A 20,976-nucleotide genomic window follows, 5' to 3' on the forward strand; every position below is an offset into this window, starting at 1 on the left:
CCACCATTGGGATTTCTTTAGAACAGCTACAACAAATACAGGGAATAAGTATTCTACTACTTTTGGACTTCTAACTTCCAGAACCGCAGGATAATAAAGTGTGTTGTTTTAAACCACTAAGTTTGTGGTAATTTATTACAGCAGAAACAGGAAACTAATACAGAAGTCTGATTTAAAAAAAAAAAAGGACACATTTCAGACAAAATTACTTAGGAAATATTTTATTGTACAAAATTTACATTTGTTCTATATAGTGAAAAGTATGGCAAAACAAATTTTTGTTAATCCATTTTCTTTGAGATTTTTGTGAAAAGTAAAGATTTATTTTCTAATACATTCTCAGATAATATAAGTTTTTATATAGTTGTTTAACAGTTGTGTTGGTAATAAGTGTCCTGGGACATAAAGTATAAAACTGAAAAAAGATCAAAAAAGTGCAGGGGGAAGACCACTGCCAAAGAGTAATCTCCACGAACTTGGCATTTTCCACTGCAAGGCAGATTTTGTGGGGTCATCACACTGTAATTGAAGAACAAAATACTTTAATCCTTCAATTTTACCACCAAATCCTTTTTTAGCACTTAAGTAACATAAAACTCTCCCTTCTCTAGTTTTTTTGTTAGTCTTTGCTCTTTTTGGTTCTGACATTTTTAGCTGAGTTTTATTGTAAGGAAAAAACAATGCAATAAATTTCTGTCTCTATCTTAACTGAAGATAAATTTCCTTAAGTTCCAAATCATAAAGATATGCCAGAAAGGCTATGGAGTCCATCAAGTAAGATCATATTTGAAAGGAATAGGGGTTAAATAATAATAATAATAATGATAATAATAATAATAATAATGTGCTGTGTGATTTGTATCAGTTTGTTCCTAGCAAAAGCATGAATTAAAAAGGCAGTACCTATCATATCACTATGGTACTTCTATTATACCTAATGCCTTCTTTTCTTTTCCAAAGTTCAACTGAACTAAATTTTATGTAAAGATGTATCTACATTTAACAAACTTTCACTTATCTGGTCTACTTATATAGAATAAAAAACACAAGTTTATAAATACATAACCAGAAAAATCAGAGGCTTAAAGTGTAGTAAAACTTACACATGGTTTGATTATCTGAAGCCATTCGTTAAGATACTCAACAAGACCTAATGCATCTGGGATATTATCTCCTTCTGAAACAAATTTCAGCAGAACCACCACTGGGATTTCTTTAGAACAGCTACAACAAATACAGAGAATAATTAAGTATTCTATTGATACAAAATGCTGATTCCACCTGTGTTTTTTTTTTTTTTTAAGATTTTATTTATTTATTTGACAGAGAGACAGACAGCCAGTGAGAGAGGGAACACAAGCAGGGGGAGTGGGAGAGGAAAAAGCAGGCTCATAGCGGAGGAGCCTGATGCGGGGCTCGATCCCACAACGCCGGGATCACGCCCTGAGCCGAAGGCAGACGCTTAACCGCTGTGCCACCCAGGTGCCCCCCATCTGTGTTTTTATAGCTAAGAAAATCTGCCAGGTTTGAGGCAAAGAGAAGATGCCACATAATAAGATCACTTATTTATCCCCCTTTGCTCCAGATATATGCTATTTGTGGGGACAGGACTAGAAGCCATGTAATGCCCACTCTGGGCATATGCAAGTTTGTTTCTCATACAAGGCTGCATGAAAAACCATCCCCACTGAAATATGTTCTACTTCCCAAATCTGCTGTAGAAAATAGTGATTTTCAGAAGAATCATAGCAAAGAGACTGAAAGAAAATATCACCCTTGTTACTAATAACCTAAAGCAGTGAAGGAAAACTGTGAAATTGAATAAAGGGAAAAAATTTACTATTACTTCTTTTTTTTTTAAGTTATTTATTTATTTATTTATTTATTTAAAAGAGAGAGAGATAACAAGAGAGAGCATGAGTGGGGGTGCAGGGAGAGGGAGAAGGAGGCCCCTCACTGAGCAGGGAGCCCCACACGGGGCTGGATCCCAGGACCCCAGGATGAAGACCTGAGCTGAAGGCAGACGCTTAACCAACTGAGCCACCCAGGTGTCCCTTTACTATTACTTCTTACAGATTCCATCTATTGAGTGATTTATTATTTGCAAAGCACTGTCTGTATATTTTATAGTTCAATCCGTACAACAATTCTTGAGGAAGGTATAATTATCTCCATTTTATAACTGAATCAGTTTGGAATAATGGGAACATGGACAGAATGCCTGGATTCAAATTCTAGCTCTGCCACTTACCAGACATGTTGGGCAAGTTACTTAATCAGAGCGTCAGTGTGTCTCATTTGTAAAAGAGGAAACACAACAGAACTTACCTCACAGGTTGTTGTAAGGTGTAAAGGAGGCAGTAGAGGCAAAGAAAAACAGTGCCCAATAGCTATTATAATGAAGTAACTGAAGTTGAAAGGGTTTAAAATGTAGTTAACATACTCAAAGTTCTATATCTAATAAGTGGCAGAAGTGGGACTTGAACCCAGGTCTTTCGGACTCCAAAAGTCTCTTAACTGTGTGCTATAAATGCCTCAAGCTAGCGATGAGATAGAGGTAAACGCAAAAAGCTTCCTGTTTGTCAACAAAAGCAAAAATTATTTCTAATACCCTAAAACCAAGAACTAGGAGAAAAATGTAATGCCAAAACTTGAGAGCATATGACTAACAGAGAACTACAGAAATAAAGGTGAGTTGTGTTTCTAAGCAGGGGATTTCAGATATGAAAACTCTGAGAGCTAGGTTCAGAAGTCTCAGATGTACCAGGAGAGCCTACCACAGCATCTCGGTCTCTAAATATCAGAAATTGGTCAGGGTGCCTGGGTGGCTCAGACAGTTAAGCGTCCAATTCTTGATTTCAGTTCAGGTCATGATCTCAGGGTCGTGAGATGCAGCCTCACACTGGGCTAAACACTGAGGGTGGAGTCTGCTTGGGATTCTCTCTCTCCCTTTTCTTCTTCCCCCTACCCGCATTCGCATGCTCCCTTCCTCTCTAAAATAAATAAATATTAGAAATCGGAAGTTGTTAGCACTAGTTCCATCACCTCACTACGTAACTCTCAAATATCTTAGGGGCTCTCAAGCTTTGTGTGGTAGCACTGTGAGTGTGATGACTCAGAAGTTTCTAGTTCCTAAACATTTATGCTATGGTAGCCTTAGAAATGGCTCCTGCCTAGAGGAGGCTAGCTTCCCTGGCTGTGCCTTCATTTTCAAGCCTCCAGGTTAAAAAATGCAGGGGCATGTTTGAATTGAACTAATAGTGAATTTACGGCGCCTCCACTATTAGTTTGTAACACAAAGAGTAGCATAATAGTTTTAATACCATCCTCTGGTGCTCTCTGTAAAAATGGAAAGCAGAGAATGGCTAATTTTATTACTTCCTGTGACATTAAAATCTAGCACATGAGATACATCCATTATTAAATTATAAATGTACTTTGATTCCAATTAAGTATAAGGGGTTTCAGGTCAGCCACACCACTGCCACCACCTTTCATTAGAGTAACTAATATTACCTTTTCCAGAGATCAGAATATATATTTGTTCTCATAATGGGAAGGCAAAATATATGTCACAAAAAATTTAGCAAAAATGGTTTTCTCAATTTCAAAAATTCTTTACTGCAGTGAATGTATAATTGCACCAAACATTAAGCATGGGTTTGATTACAAATGAAAAGATTTGCATTACAAAATTAAAAGAAAACTGATTTAGTGGGAACATTTTTAAATAGGATAAACTCTTAGAGTTGATGTATCTTGCAGATACACACAATCAATTCAAATATATTTTAAAGGAACTGGAAAGAGAACAAATGAAAAATCAGTAGTGGTAGTTATTTCTCGGTGACAGAAATGAGTACTATAAATATTGTTTCTTTGGACTATTCTACACTTTCCAAATGTTCTTTGCTGAGTACGTCTAACTTTTATAACATTTGCTATCATTGCTAACTCTGTGAGCAAGTTTACAGCTACCCAGAAATTATTCTTTGGTCTCATGGAGTTTTACCCTACACATGTGTGGCTCAGAATTCTGACAAAGACTCAGGGAGACCCCTAAGGCTCTTTTTGAATAGCCCTTCTCTGGTTCTACGCCTTGTTCATTCCAGGTGTCCTAGCATTCCCCAATCATGATATCTGTCTTCACAATTCAGCAAGACCGCTCTGCTCCAGTTACCTCCCTTCTTTGTGTTTGCTGGTGGTCCACAAAGTATCTGCAAGGAGAAAGCTGGGGCAATTGTGGGACTTATTTGCCTTCTCTCAGGGACCACAACTGTGTGCTGTTTGCTACCCAATGTCTGAAAAAGTTGTTTCATTAATTTTGTCCAATTGCCAGTTGTTGATGGTAAGATGACAAGTCTAATACCATTATTCTAACAAAATTCAAAGCAAAAGTAGACTAATTTGTAAAGAACTAACAAGTCAGTGTGAAGGAGCAGAGAGCTGTAGGAATACAAAAAGAGTAGTAAATTCCTTGTGCAGAAGGGAGAAGCAAGTGAGGACACAAGGAGTGCTGTGTGAGGTGACTCTTGGAAACTGTGTTAGTTTTTGCAAGGTAGATAAGAGGAGAAAAGTACACAGCACAAGCAAAGGAAGAATGAGACAGCTTTTAGGAAACTGCTAGTTGTTTAGCTGGAGTCCAGGGCACCAAGGAATGAGCCAGGAAAGGAAATTCTGCAGGGCCTCGTATGGCACCTTAAGGAGTACGAACCAGATTCTGCACACAGCAAGTAAACTGCTGATGGACTTAACTCAGGGGATGTTGTGATCAGTTTTGAATTTTAATTCTAGCAACACTCAAGATGGAGCAGAGTGAGTGAGAATGGAGGAAGCAGTGGGGAATCAATCAAAAGATCTTGATGGCAGCTGCTACAGACCAAACCCTGTCCCTCCAAAACTGAAGCCCTAACCCCTGATGCGACTATATCTGGAGATAGGCTCTGTGCAGGTAATTAAGATTAAACCAAGTCATAAGGCCCTAATCTGACAGGACTGTGGCCTTGAAAGGAAACAAGGAAAGAGAGGTCTCTCTCTGCCATGTGAGGATATGGCCAGAAGGTAGCCATCTGCAAGCCAGGAAAAGGGCCCTCACCAGAACCCAACCATGCTGGCTCCCTGATCTCAGACTTCCAGCCTCCAGAACTGTGAGCAAATGAATTTCTGTTGTTTAAGCCATCCTGCTGAAGGTATTTTGTTACGGCAGTCCAATCGCACTGCAGTCTAGGCTACAAATGATGTGGCCTGAATGAAGCAAGAGAAGGACTGAAAGCTGGTGGTCCGTAGGGCAGGTGCAGAGAATGATTAGGTAGCCACCAGGGCTTCCATCAAAAGAATAGTTGAAGTGATATTTTATATTATGGGGAATAAGCTAGATAGGAAAAGAACTAAAAACACAAATGACAGACTAGAAAAAAAAAAAAGAAAAATGGAAAGAAATGATGGTTTTAAAAGGAATAGAGTAGGTTTTCAGGAAAAAAGAGAAAGCTGAAATGGTACACAAGTATGGCCAGAGACAGACAAAATCAGCCTATACTGGAAAACAAGCTGAAATGCCTGTATCCTTTCTAACAGAGAAGTCTTGAATATTTTGGAAAAAAGCAAGGGCAAAAATAATTACAAGGAACAAGTTCAACTTTTAAACAAAGAATAAAGCTCTGTGATCCTGAACCATGAATGCTAGGTCTAGAATGAAGTGGTTAAAAGTGCAGGATTTGAGGCCAGATGCCTAGGTTTGAAACCTGGCTCTGCCACGGATTACCCACATGGCTTTTTGCAGTTATTTAATCTTGTTGCTCTTCAATTTTCTTATTTATAACATGTAGCTTATTATGAGAACTAAATAATTTAATATACGTAAAGTGCATAGAACAGTACCAGGCGCTTAACTTGCTATTACCATGACTACTACTTACGTTACTATTATGACTTCTTCAGGTCATGCAGAAGTCACATGTATATTTTAGAGCAAGCAAACCAGTCATTCTACTTGGCAAGGCTAAGTATACACTCTTGAAATGTATTATGTTAAGTAAGGAGGCAGATTTATTGGTTGACTTTGAACAATGATGGCGGGGACATATTTAAATTTTTTCTAGGTTAGCTCTGCCCAATTCCCTAAAGCCACCACTGATGGCACAAGAAGATGCTCCTTATTCATCTCTCTTCATGGGAGAGCCGGGAGCAGACTACATGAGCTTGAAAAGCAGCAGATGCCACCCTCTAAATGCTGCCCCTCCCCCTCCCCTCCCCCTCTTCATAACCATCGGCCCTGTCTTCCATGACCCCACCAGGCACATTAACTCCTGGTAAGACGGAAGAGTCAGAGGGAGTTGAAGCATACAGCAAGGCCTACTGGTTAGCCCCAAACTTAGCCTCGGGTCATATGAAACAGGAAGCTAAGGGCAGGCAAAAATGGGGACAGTCTAAGTGTCTACAAATCTGATAGCAGGCTGGGCCATCACATAAGTCATATAAATCAATTTACAAGAAAGGGCTACAAGAAAAAAAAGATCTCTAATTTCCACCTTTACTTTCACTTGCCTTCTAAAAGTTCATGATTCCCAAAGACTAATCAAGAGTGACTGTAGAGTATTTAAAAGAAAAATTCACAAAAATAACTATAAATCTGTTACTGGGCACACAATATATTAAAGATGTAATTTGTGACAACATTATCATAACGGGTTGGGGGAGGCAGTGTGTACGGGAGTAGTTTTTGTGTGCAATTGAAGTTAAATTGGTATCAACTCAAATTAGACTGCTATAACTTTAGAATGTTACATGCAATCACCATGGAAACCACAAAGCAAGTATCTACAGAATATACACAAAAGAAAATGTAAAGAGAATCAAAAGATGTCACTATAAAAAAATCAACTAAGCACAAAAGAAGGCAGTAAAGGAGGAAATGAACAAAAAAGCTATAAGATATATAGAAAACAAGCAGCAAAATGACAAGTCCTTCATCAGTAATTACTGTTAATGCAAATGGATTAAACTCTCTAATCCAAAGACAGATTGGCAGAATGGATTAAAAAACATGATCCAACTATGTACTGTATACAAGAGACTTACTCTGAATATAAGGATGCACACAGTTTGAAAGTGAAAAGATGGAAAAAGATATTCCAAGTAAATAGTAACCAAGAGAGCAGGATGGCTATACAAATATCAGACAAAACAGACTCCAAGTCAAAAACTGTTCTGAAAGACCAAAAAGGCCATTATATATTGATAAAAAGGCCAATTCATCAAGAAGACATAACAAACATGAAGATATATATATTCACAAAACAAGAGCCCCAAAATACATGAAGGAAACATTGACAGAACTGAAGGGAGAACTAGATACGGTGCTACAACAATAGTTGGAGACTTCAACAGCCTACATTCAATATTGGAACAAATAGACTGAGAAGGAAACAGAAGACTTACACAACACTGTGCACCAATTAGACGTAACAGACAGATACAGAATACCCGACTCAACAAAAGCAGAATACACATTTTTCTCAAGTGCACACAGAACGTTCTCTAGGACAGGCCTCTGGTAAGGCACAAAATAAGACCTGATAAATGAAGAAGATTAAAATCATACAAAGTGTCTTTTTCAATCACAACAGAATGCTACTAGAAATCACTAATGGAAGGAAAACTGGAAAATTCAAAATTTGCGGAAATTAAACAACACAATTTCAAACAACTAATGGGTCAAAGAAGAAATCACAAAATATACTAGAAGTTTTAGGGGTGGCTGAAAACAAAAACAGACGCAGCTAAGACAGTTTAAGAGGGAAAGTTAGAGCTGCAAACACATATTTTAAAAAAGAAGAAATTTCACAGATTAATAACCCAAGTTTACACTTAAGAACTACAAAAATAAAGGCAAACTAAATCTGGAGTTAGCAGAAGAAAGGAAATAATGAAGATTAGAGATAAAATAGAGAACAGAAAAACAATAGAGAAAAATCAATAAAACCATAAGTTGGTTATTTGAAAAGATAAACAAAATTGAGAATAAAAAGAGACCCAAATTACTAAAATCAGAAATGAAGGTGAGGACATTAGTATGGATTTTGCAGAACTAAATAGGAGTTATTATTGAATAAGTACAGATTCTCTTTTTAGAACAAAGTTCTTTTTTTTTTTTTTTTAAAGATTTATTTATTTATTTATTTGACAGAGAGACAGCCAGCGAGAGAGGGAACACAAGCAGGGGGAGTGGGAGAGGAAGAAGCAGGCTCATAGCGGAGGAGCCTGATGTGGGGCTCGATCCCAGGACCCCGGGATCATGCCCTGAGCTGAAGGCAGACGCTCAATGACTGAGCCACTCAGGCGCCCCTAGAACAAAGTTCTGAAAGCAGATAGTTGGTGATGGGTATACAAAACTGTGAATTCATTAACGGCATTTAACTGTACACTTAAAAATGGTTACATTAATGTTTCATATATTTTACCATAATAAAAAAAGATTGATTATAGAGGTTGCATAGAGTAAGTATCAGAATGCTTAACATGCTGCACATTATAAAGCATTAAATATGGTTTTTTAGGAACCAAAGACTAAATTTCAATCTCTCCCCTGAATGTAACAGAGTACCTATTTTATAGATATATTTTCAAAGTTCCAGTAAGAATCCAACACACTCTCCCACTTATTTTACTTTCACTTTTTTTTTTTTTTAAAGTAGGCTCCACGCCCAATGTGGTGCTTCCACTCATCACCCTGAGATCAAGAGTCGTATGCGTTTCACTGAGCCAGCCAGGCACCCCTCTTTTATTTTAAACAGGTAGGGAACAAACGAACAGACAGACAAACTCACCCTTCATCATAGAGTGTTTTTGTGATACCTCCTCCAGGAATACGAATACAAAACTCAGAATCATCTATTTCAGGAATACACGGGCTTTTTTCCATTTCTTCCCAGTTAAGGCTCATTATTTTAGTTTGAACACTTTTTTGCACAAAAGGTGTGAGTAGGTATCTGAAGGGAGTACTAGAAGCAATCATATAATTAACTTTCTAAAAACCCACATTAAATCTGAACATTAAGGCAAGTTTTTCAAGCAAATGTTTGTTCTCTCTGTATTCTGTTGCTAAGCAAAGCACGAGTTTCAGCAGTCTATGGAAGAATAACATGTAAAAATACTGCTCTGGCTTGCTATTTCTATACTTAGGAGAGAGTATAAAGACACAGGCCAACTTAAACTAAGGCAAATACATCATGAAGATAACCTATTTCCCACAGCTATGCTCCCTTCTGGCCCTGAGGCCTTCTGTGAGATTCTTAGACATGTTATATTCACTGTGAGATTACTAAAAATTAGCTCCAATTTTGAAACATTAGTCTTGGCTAATATTTCTTCATCACGATTTTTTGGTGTATAAATGATAATGAAATAAAACAGTTTCTATTTCTATCTCTTGGATGTTTTGCCTTCTATTTAGGCATTCAGTCTGACATGCCTGGGAGCGGTACTTAAAGGCAACTGGATTTCTGTGATGGCTATATAAATAGAAATAAATAGAAATGTGAATTCAATCTTCCAAAAAATTATCATCCTATGAATCTTAGGTACCCTCTTTCTCTTCATCAGCTGAGCTCTGTAATGTCGCCACACACAATACCAAACAATTGAAGCACAGTTCCAGAACCATCTCTGTCTTTACACCAAAGCTTTCCTTGTGCCTCAACCACAGGACTACCTAACCATACTCCCTCCTCTCTCTCGACTTTCTTTTATCTTCTTTCTAAATTCCAGAGTGCGGACATAAAGATATACGTGGCTTTTAAAACTTACTTTAGCTTTTTAATAGAGACACCATCATAATACTGTGTAAATCGTAATGAAAACTTTCAAAGGCAAAAACATACCTGCGAAGCTGTAGATCATTACGGTGATATGAATGACTGCTTGAAAGAACAATAACTTTGGCACAGTTACTACTTTTCACCCAGGAAAGCAGTTTTTCACAGAATGGCTTGGATTTATACTTTGTATACCATTGAAAGAATAAAAAGAAAGTCTAAAAGTTAGATCTTAGCATATAAGAGTATATAAAAGTATTCTACAAAATATTTTATCTACCTTAGGTGATGATAAATAATTCATATACATAAAATAATAATTATTTTTAGATCCACTTACTGTCCTTAAAGTGAAAATGAGGGATGAAGAGCAATGAATTTTTTATTGTATCTTTAACAATTAAGAAATAAATCAGGAGGAATCTAGATTTCAAAAAAATTCTATTCGGACTGACAAAGGAAAATTTCCCAGCTCTCTACCTAAGTAATCTATCATTACTTAAAAACTGTTAGATGAGCATCTATGAGATGTTCTTCTAGAAATTTAGGACCTGAACATGACCAGGAAATAATCAGGTGAACCTAGGATACCGAACACCTGGCACTGATCCTCAAAGGAGTCAGTACTGTGAAGAACAGAAAGAGGAAAAGGCCATTTCTACATCAACAGCTACCAACTAAAAAGATATTATAGCCAAATGTAACATGTGAAACTTGATTGGATCCAGAATTGAAGAATATTTTAGGGATAACTGGGGAAATTTGAGTATGTCTTATGATACCACTGAATAATTTATTAAATGCTGATTTTTTAGATAATGTTGCTGTGATTGTGAAGGAGAATGTCCTTATTCTCGAACGATGCATGCCAAAGTATTTACAGGTAAAATATGACGTTAGTAGTCTACTTTTGGATTCTTTGCCAGAAGGAAACCGTGTGCATGCACACGCAAAGAGAGTGGATCAAGCAGGTGTGGCAAGATGTTAACAGCTGGTTAATCTGGAAAGTGGGTTATGAAGTTTCCATTTTATGGAACTTTTCACAGTTAATAAAATAATTATTCAATAGAATTTAAAATGCAGATAAGAAATAGCTTGCTTTTAAAATAGGAAGGTGGTATAGTATGATTAAAAGAAGCAGGCTCTGGAGTCCAGCTGCCTGGTCTAGAATGCTGGCTCCACCCCTACACAGACCATATGTCTCAAAAAAATTGCTTAACCTTTCTGTATTTCAGTTTTTCTCATTTGTAAAATGAGGATAATGTTAGTACCTACTTCATTGGACTGTTGATTACAGGTGTGTGTGTGTATATATATATATATCTCACACACACACATATATATATATGTATGTATACACACATATATACTTACGTATATATATATGTAAGTGTGTATACATATATATATATATTTCTCATAGCCGTATTGGTGCAAAAAATCCATGTTCAGTAAATATTTGCTATTTTGAAATCACCATTTCCACCTACCAAAAATTTCATTTAGACGTGTTTGTCTATCTTAATTCTTTTTTCTTTCTTTTTTTTTTTGCCTATCTTAATTCTTGAACTTACCCAGGTATTAAGAAGAGAACAGGAAAAGCCACATGCATGGCATAACGTAGAAATATTAGCAACTCTCACTGCAAAGTTTGGAGTATATTATTAACTAAAAAAAGTAAAGAGTGGTTCTAATGTAAATATTAAAATAATCATAGCATTATTCAGTCATCTCAAGCTGAAAAAAATCTAATGTTCCATTAACAATACAATGGATAAATTATGGTTTATTTATACAACACAATCCCACAGAGGTGAGAATGAACAAACTACCTCTCCCTCGAACAACACAGACAGACCTCACAAGCAGAATGTTGAGTAAAGGAAGCTAGACATAAAGTACATACCATAACATTCCATTTACATAGTAACATAACTAGGACGGGGCACGGGGGAGAGCCTCTGGAACACTGACATATTTCTGACCTCCCAAACAGATGGTACTTAATCCACTTAACCAATATTTACCAAACGCTTCTCTACATGCTCGGCACTATGCTAGAAGTTGAGGATATAAGAGAGAATGACACATTGTCACCTCTCTCAGAAAATTTACTTTATACTAGTCGTAGATAATAAACAAATATATGACATGCTAAGTAGTGAGCAGCTGTGAAGAAAACCACCCCAGGATAAGAGAATAGCAAGGTTGGTCAGGGAAGGCATTTCTGATGAAGTAACATTTAAGCAAGGACTGAAGGAAGTGAGCCATTTAGGTATCTAGGGGAAAAGTATTCCAGGCAGGGAAATAATGTAAAGACTCTGAGACAGGAGGGAGCTTAATCTGTTTGAACAACACAGAGAGGCCGGTGTGGCTGAAGCAGGGTGAGTGAAAGAGGGAAACAGGCAATGAGCACAGAGGAACGGCTCTAAGTTGGCTTAGGCAGAGCAGCTGCCCAAGGGAACACTCCGTGATAACCGAAGTGCTCTTTACGGCAGCCGCTTGCCACATGTGACTACGGGGAACTTCCAATGTGGCTAGTGTGAAGGAGGAACTAATTTTTAATTTTATTTACTTTTAGTTTATGAATCAAAATTTAAATAGCTACATGTGGCTAATGGGTACCATACCAGGATAGAGGTAGAACCAGGAGGAGCCAAGGTAAGGGCTGTGATTTCACTGGGCGTCAAACAGAAAGCCACCAGAGGGTCTGAAGAGATAAGTGATGTATTTGATTTAGGTTTAAAGGATCACTGGTGGTGCTATTTGAAAACAAACTATTAGGTATTTGTGGGAGTGGGTGGACAAGAACAAAATCAGGAGCATGAGGGAAGGCAGTGGTTTGAACAATAGTGGCAGCAGTGGAAGAGGAAAGAAGTTAGATTCAGAATTTATTTTGACACATACATAATTTAGATGTAGATGCCACTGGCTGAAATGTAAAACAAATGGAGTAAACAAAAAATATTCCTATGCTTAAATGTCTTCACCAATGCCACCTGAAGAGAATATAAGACCCACCCTGTATGTCCCAGTTCCTTTCAGTATAATGAAATAATGGTAACACCTCTGAAATTTTATAAGATTGGTTCTCTATAGAACCAGACTTTTCTTAACTGTACACACAGTAAAAAGAGCAGAACTGAGTTTTGAATCTTAATTCTCAATACTGACTTAGTATTTTCTCATTGTATTTTACTTTGATCAACTTAAAAAGACAAATATAATATACTAACCTTAATAAAAATGGATCGTAACTGAAGAGCCACTAGCTTCTTTGAAGGCAATGAATATACTACAAAGACAAAAAAAAAATGAAATCATAAGATACTCCAAATGATGGAGTTATACAAGTGAAATTACTAACATAAAAACTAAAATTGAATTGTATTTATACCTAATATTTTCAATAATTAAATATAAAACATATGAACTATATCATTCAGTTAAAATAAAACTTTTTTTTTTTTAAGATTTTATTTTATTTATTCGACAGGATAGAGACAGCCAGCGAGAGAGGGAACACAAGCAGGGGGAGTGGGAGAGGAAGAAGCAGGCTCATAGCGGAGGAGCCTGATGTGGGGCTCGATCCCATAACGCCAGGATCACGCCCTGAGCCGAAGGCAGAAGCTTAACCGCTGTGCCACCCAGGCGCCCCAAAATAAAACATTTTAGAAGTATCTTAAAATGCACCTTTGGGCTTTATTCTATGGAACAGATTCTTTCTGACAAGTTAATGGTTTATTTATTTCTTTTTTTTTTTTTTTAGTGGTCGAGGGAAGAGGAAGAGAATCTTTTTTTTTTTTTTTTTAAGATTTTTATTTTATTTATGTGACAGAGAGACAGCCAGCGAGAGAGGGAACACAAGCAGGGGGAGTGGGAGTGGAAGAAGCAGGCTCATAGCAGAGGAGCCTGATGTGGGGCTCGATCCCGGAACGCCGGGATCACGCCCTGAGCCGAGGCAGACGCTTAACGACTGCGCTACCCAGGCGCCCCAAGAATCTTAAGCAAGCTCCATGCCTAGGGCAGAGCCCAATGTGGGGCTTGATCTCACAACCTTGAGATCATGACCTGAGCCGAAATCAAGAGTTGGATGTTTAATGGACTGAGCCATGCAGACGCCCCTGACGAGGTAACTGTTAAGAAAATACAAAATTATTTTTCTTCTGTGATTGCAAAACCAGAGAAGTATTCCTCTGAAAACTTCTGGCATTATGACAAATAAAATCATTCTTAAGAATGTTTTTAGTTCCAAAAAAAAAAGAATGTTTTTAGTTCCAGATAGTCTCCCCTCTTTTTAGAGAATAGTGAAACTCATTGCGATTAAGACAAGAATAAAATGCAGGAGAATGTCAGCCATATGATAACATCTCTGAAATAGGCACATTTATGTTCTTTAGGAGTTTCTGAAAGATAACATGCAAGATAAATGTAAAATTTTATGTGAGTCGATGTGTATGCTCTTCTTCTGGGAAAAGGATCTGTAACCTTCATCATATTCTATAAGGGGCCTACTTTGCTGATGCTTAACATGTCCCAGCCCAAGAAAGACAAGCTCTGAGATGAACCAAGGACAAAATATGGAGTCTCTTAGAGGCAGGATTAGGCTCCCGTGCTGAAGGGTAAGCTTTTAGTTACTGTAAATAACCCAGAATTCAGCAAATTCTTTGGTAGTTCGTGTCTCTCCAGTTATAGGTCTTTTGGGGAGTGTCTTATTGGACCTGTGGGGTGTGACTAGGGGCTATACCGCCTCAGCAAGTCTAGTGACTACCACGTATGTTCAGGACAAAGGAGGCAAGAACAGAAAGTTTAGGAATTAGGGAGAAGAGAACATATTTAGGGAAAAGAGCACAAATTTAGGGGAAAGGTACTAAGATGTGGGCCATTCAGGCCTGTAATCTACCTCTGACATATACATCTAGTGCAATTCAACAGACCTAATAGGAAGAGATATATCTGTAGGGAGTGAGCAAAATGTAAGATATACCACCTCCTATAAGAGCAACACTCATGTTCTCCATCAGTGTATCATGCAAATCTTTTTTGTTGTTAAGATCCTGCTTCTCATTACTTTTCTGATGTGATACAATATGAAACCAACATCACCTTTCATGTATTCTGGTGGAAAATATTTAGCTTTTATCTAACCAAGCCTTTAGACCTAAGTACTGTTATAGAAAATACAGAGACTAGAGGAACAAGCCAAATGACACCACAAGAAAGATATCAAATGTTGCTACATTTGGTGAGATGTTCTATAAAACAATGGGTCCAGTTTTTTCCTCAATAAGTCAGTTTCATGAAGAAGGGGAAAAAAAAAAGAGACTGCTCTAGAGTAAAAGAAATTTCAGAGGCACAATAATCAGATGACTACTGTGGGTCTTTGTTTAGACAAACGAACTTTAAAGGACATTTTGGGGTAAAATGGAACAATTTGAATATGATAGGGTATAGGAAGACACTAAGAAATTGCTAATTTTGTTAAATGTGATGGTATTTTATCCATGTAAGAAAATGTTCTTAAAAGATACTTATTTGAAGATAAAATGTCATGATGTCTACAATTTATTTTAAGATACCTCATCTTAAAAATAAAGTGGATTAAAGGACTTTTCCAATTGACTTGCTGCAAGTTTGTGTCAGAGAAAAGCCAGTGGGTCTTCTACTAGAGTGAAAGTGTATTAGCAGGGTGGTGTGGTGCTTAAAAGGTAGGTCTCAGGGGCCAGAGACTTGGTTAGATGCTCAGTTACACCAGTTATTAATCATGTGACATGTACTTCTCTGTGCAGTGGTTTCTTCATTAATAAAACCACCCAGAGAGTAGTTGTGAAGATTAAATGAATTAATACATTTAAACGCACAGTGTCCAGCTCATAGGAAATACTCAATAAAATGATAGTTGTTATCACTAGTGGAAGTATACAAATTCTAGTTCTACTATTTACAGTCCTTTATCCTTTAAGGCAACACTGAAATTCAGTCTTGTGTTAACAGAGCCATCTTTCCTGCAGGAATTTTAATTTTTTTTTTTTAAAGATTTATTTGTCAGAGAGAGCGAGAGAGAGAGAGAGATGGAGCACAAACAGGGGGAGCGGCAGGCAGAGAGAGAAGCAGGCTCCCTCTCAGGGACTCAATCTCAGGACCCTCAGATCATGACCTGAGCTGAAGGCAGCCGCTTAACTGACTGAGCCACCCAGGCGCCCCGTAAGGTTATTTTTTGAAAGTTTATTTCATTATTGCAAGCCAATGGCACCATTAATAAGATGGAGCAAAAAAAAAAAAAAAAAAAAAGGTTCTTCATTTGTTTTTTAGTCCATCAGTGGTATTTCATGCTACTCTATCACCTGTGGCTTTCACCTCAAAATGGTGAACCGAAAACTGAGCAGCCAATAGAGCAGTTTGCCGTCAAAGCAAGTGGATACTCCTGTACTTCAAGATCAATAGCTTTCCCCTGCTAGCTCAGAGCAGTACCACATTATAAACACAGTGGTCAGTGCCATAGCAACTGTGTCCCCCAATTAATCAGGCTTGAGAGTTCAATGAAGAACTACGATTTATGGCATGGGAAAAGCCTACACCTACTAGTAATATTAGGCAACTCAATCTCTCTGAGCCTTATTGATATTACATTATTATGGATTCTATGATAATACGAAAGGATGACCACGAGGCTTAGGTAAGGTAGCACATGTTAAACATACAGAACTGAACCCGGTGGAATTCTTTTCCCCTTTCCTTGGTATTAGCAATGCTTATACCTGCCAGAAAGAACAGAAATTAAAACTAAGGATGAAAGAAGGAAAAAAAACCCAAAACCGCTTATGTTAACAAAAAAAAAAAAAAAAAAAAAGGAAACCTCAAATTCTAGTTAAACAAGTACAGTCATTCTAGGAGTTGCCATTTAGAAAAGGCTAAGAACTAAAACCAGATGTAAGAGAATAGGACGTGGCTAGGTCATAAATTCTGCACAAAGCTGGCACTAAGTACATGTTTGTTATAAAACAGTATCTGTAGAATCTATTTCTAAGTTAAAACAACTCTTCCTTATAACAGAATAAAACAGGCTTAAGTCTTACACACTTTCAGCATTTATACTGAGTTCTGTTGAATTTTCTTCTGCAGTTGCATATGGATTGTTTCCAACCATCGGCACAAGACAATCGGTATAGAAGTAACCAATCTTACACATATTTAGTGTAGAAATAATCAAGTCCATGGCAAGCTGGCCAACATTTCCAACAGATACTGCTGGCTGAAATAATAAAAAAAGAATATGTTCATTAAGTCACCAAAATTAGCAGCACTTTTAGAAGTACAGACAGAAGATAATAATCACGGGACTACTTTTGGATGGTTATGCTCAGGTACGTCATAGCTGGATAGAGACTTTCCTTAGTTGCAACTGAGGTGTCAGCAGGGGCTTCCTCTGCTTTTGAGACTACTGATTTAACACTTATGGAACACCTACGACATGTCAATCATTGCTCTAGGCGCTAGGAATGCAGTAAGACAAACCGACAAAAGTTCCTGCGCTCATGGAGTTTCCACTCTAGTGAGGGAATAGTTTAATGTAACAAAACAGTGAAATGAAGGCATACTTCACTTTACTGAACTTCACAGAGAATGTGTTTTTTTACAAATTGAAGGTTTGTGGCAACCCTTCCTCAAGGAAGTCTATCAGAGCCATTTTTCCAACAGCATTTGCTCACTTTGTGTCTGTTACATTTTGGTAAATCTCTCAATATTTAAAACCTTTTCATTATTATATTTGTTATCATTTGATCTGCAATCAGTGATTATGACTCACTAAAAGCTCAGATGATAGAATTCTTTAGCAATAAAGTATCTTTAAGGTATGCACACTGTCTTTTTAGACATGATGCTATTGCAAACTTAATACACTACAGTATAAACATAACTTTCACATGCACCGAGAAACCAAAAAATTTATTTGACTTGCTTTATTGCAATATTCACTCTATTGCTGTGGTTTGGAACCAAACCCCCAATATCTTTGAGGTATGCCTGTATACAGTGGTAAGTGCTATGGAGAAAAACTAAGTGAGAGTGTGTATATGTATGTGCTTGGCTGCAATTTTAAACAGGGTGATCAAGAAAAGAATTACTTTAGCTGACCAGTTAATTATAGACCTAAAAGACGTAAGCAAGACAGCCACACAAAGACCAGGGAAAAGAACACTTCAAGCAGTGGGAAAGCAAATGTAAAGTCCTCTTGGGTCATCTTTCCATTTGCTTTGTTAGTGCCCAAAGGTTGGAGTCAGCTTCTTTTCACGTTAAACACACACACATATTTATCCCCACGACTTCAAAGAGTCCAGTTGTCAATCTCTATAGCCCAAAATATCTATCTGAACTTCAGATCCTAATGGATATCTCCACATGCTTATTATAGGCAATGCATGTTCAACATGTACAAAACTAAACTTCGGCCTAAACTTGTCCTCACGTTTTGTATTTTAGAAAAGAGCACAATTACTCATCTAATTACCTAGACTGAGAAACGTCTTCCTTTTCTCTTATCAACCACATCTAATAAATGTCTAATTTTCATTGGTTCTATTTCCAAAGTATCTCTTTAACGTTGTTCTTCTTTTGCATTCTTCTAGCACAATTGCTTTTTTCCCTTCATCTTACTTTTCTGGGTCTCAGGGTGGTCTCCCACTTCTCATTGCTCTCATCTACTAATCTCCTGGTTTCTCCTGTAATTCCCTTTCCCCTTCTCCAGGATTTTGCTTTAGTTAGAGCCTCGATCTCCTATATCATCCACCTTTTCCTCACTATTGGATTCTTCCCATCAGCATATACACATGCTGAAATCTTTTCTTCTAAAATACCCGCTGGCTACCCTCCGACGCCCTTCCCCACCCCACCCCACACTCTGATAAAATACCCTCCCTTGATCCCACATACTCCCCTAACTACCACTTCACTTCTTGGTGTCTCTCCATAGCCAAAGTTCCCCAGTTGTCCACTAAAACATAAGCAGGAACTTTATCTCTGAATTGATGAACAAATACATATATATACATGTCTCCATCCCTTCTTCCATTTATTCAAACCACTCCAATATAGCTTCCCTCCCTTCACCACTCTACTGGTATCTGTCAAAGTTACCAACAATGATCTTTCGGACATTACTTTCCCTATGAATCTTTCCCTTTTTTTTCTTCTGCCAGGTATCTTACTAGCTGTCTCTGCAGAAGTTTGGACTCAAGGGCAACTGATATGGCTGCAGCCTATGAAAAAGCAAGGCCCTGAATTCATTACCTGAGAGAACTAGCCTAAGACCCTAACCAGGTTGTACCAGCTTTCAGAGCATGTCCACAGGCCCTTCTCCTTCTGCTAAGATAACCTCCTGACATCAGGGACTCAATTTTGCCTCATTCTGACGTCAAGTCTCCAACCCAAAGTAAACATGGGAATATATGGTACATACATGTTTCATCTCCTGCAAGGACACCTTTCCCTTTTGTGATTAATAAATATTTTTCAGGGAGATACTTTGAAATTATATAAAATTTCCTTCTTCATTATCACACACTAATTTTAACATTCATTCATATTTCTTGCACGCATCATTAAGGTGAGAATTGCCCAAAAGTGATTACCATCATTTAAAAAAGAGATATAACTAACATATGATGTTGTATCAGTCCTGGGTATATAACACAAGTTGATATATGTATATATTGTGAAAAGATTACCACAATAAGTTTACTTAACATCAATCAACCACAGTTACAAATTTTTCTTGTCACGAAAACTTTTAAGATCTACTCTTTTAGCAAGTTTCAAATACACAATACAGTATTGTTACAGTATTGTTTACTATAGTCACCATGTTGTGCAATACATACCCACACTTATTTATAACCGGAGGTTTGTACCTTTTAACTGCATTCCTCTATTTCATTTCAAGCAGCCCTCATCCTCACCCTCCTCTGGCAACCACCGATCTGTTCTCTGTATTTATGAGGGATCCCCCTCCCCACCCCCGGTTCCACACATACAGCTTTAACAGGTCCTTGTGTCCCTCACCCTCCCAATAAGTCCTAGGGTTCTTCTGTTCCCTTTTCAAAGCGCTACCCTAGCATTTATTGCCCTTACCGGTTCACGTGTGTTTCCAACTAGACTGGACACCTTTGAGGACAAGGACCTAATATTATTTTAGTATTTTTACATTACAGAATGTTTACTGAAACAGTGACTGAATATGGGCAATTTTTGGAGCAATAAAACCGTGTGTTAGCTACTGGCAAAGATTACTTTTATTACCTTATCCGTAGTTTTCTCGTTAATGAGAAAGTCTTGCCAGCTTAAGACTGGCTCGGATACTAGCTGAAGAAAGATGTTCTAGGCTATAATGAAGAGAATATGGCCCGCACAACCTAATCACAACGTTACCTGTAATACCCAAACACATTACGTTTCACAGTCAACGAAGACTACAAACTCTAGTCTCAGAAACGTTTGGTGATAGCGCCAACAAAGATTCTATCAGAAGCGCCGCATCCAGCGACAACCTGTCTTCGGGTAAGGCTGAACACCTGAAACAGAAGCCAGTACCGCCCTCTGTCCCAGGGCCGGTGAAACCCCTCCACTCGCGGTGGGGGCCCCCCGGGCGCCTCCCGAGAGGAAGCACTCCAAGCCGAGCACGCGGAGCTCGAGAAAGCGGGGACTCACCATTAGGAAGGTGTAGCCCGCCAGGTCGGGGACTGACTCTCCGCAGGGAACGAACATGGTCGCACAGAAGTGGGAGAACCGGGGGAGCCCGGGCCTGGGAGAAACGAGGACGGCGCAAACGCGAACCCGCGAGCGCCGCGCCGCGCCGGCGCGCCGGAGTCCCCAGAGCCCCTAGTGACGGGGGCGGGGCGGGGTCCGCCGAGTCGCTCGGCGTGGGGTCCTGAAGGGCCCGTCCAGCTCTCTGCCGGTCCGCAGGGCGGAGAGGGCCCGCGACTGGGGAAAGATGGGGGCGGGCAGTGCCTGCGGAGACCGCGGCAGGGCAGGCCGATGGGGAACGCCAAGCTGGCGGGATGGTGACCGCCAGGGAAGGGAGCGGCCGGCGGAGGGAGTCAGGCAGGGAGAGGGGCAGCCCGAGCCCTGGTAGTCCGCGCCGTTTGAAAGCAACAGTTGAGCGCCGCCG

General features: G+C 38.5%; 1 protein-coding gene across 2 annotated transcripts; it reads right to left on the minus strand.

Moving 5' to 3' along the window:
• Positions 1-205: 205 nt before the first annotated feature.
• On the minus strand, positions 206-20,947 carry PSMG2 (proteasome assembly chaperone 2). 2 transcript variants are annotated; one of them, XM_026486355.4, is made up of 7 exons: positions 20,517-20,947; positions 16,998-17,064; positions 13,049-13,107; positions 9,879-9,997; positions 8,826-8,999; positions 1,104-1,224; positions 206-519 (listed from the first exon to the last, which is right to left on the minus strand). In XM_026486355.4, exons 1-7 carry the CDS (start codon positions 20,571-20,573, stop codon positions 427-429), a joined length of 690 nt encoding a protein of 229 aa, XP_026342140.1. In that variant the 5' UTR covers positions 20,574-20,947; the 3' UTR covers positions 206-426. The 2 variants fall into 2 exon arrangements, with proteins under 2 accessions (XP_026342140.1, XP_026342139.1); XM_026486354.4 differs by having other exon boundaries at positions 16,893-17,064; positions 20,517-20,698.
• Positions 20,948-20,976: the final 29 nt, after the last annotated feature.

The sequence above is a fragment of the Ursus arctos genome, unplaced genomic scaffold (genome assembly GCF_023065955.2).
Source record: "Ursus arctos isolate Adak ecotype North America unplaced genomic scaffold, UrsArc2.0 scaffold_34, whole genome shotgun sequence".
NCBI lineage: Eukaryota > Metazoa > Chordata > Mammalia > Carnivora > Ursidae > Ursus > Ursus arctos.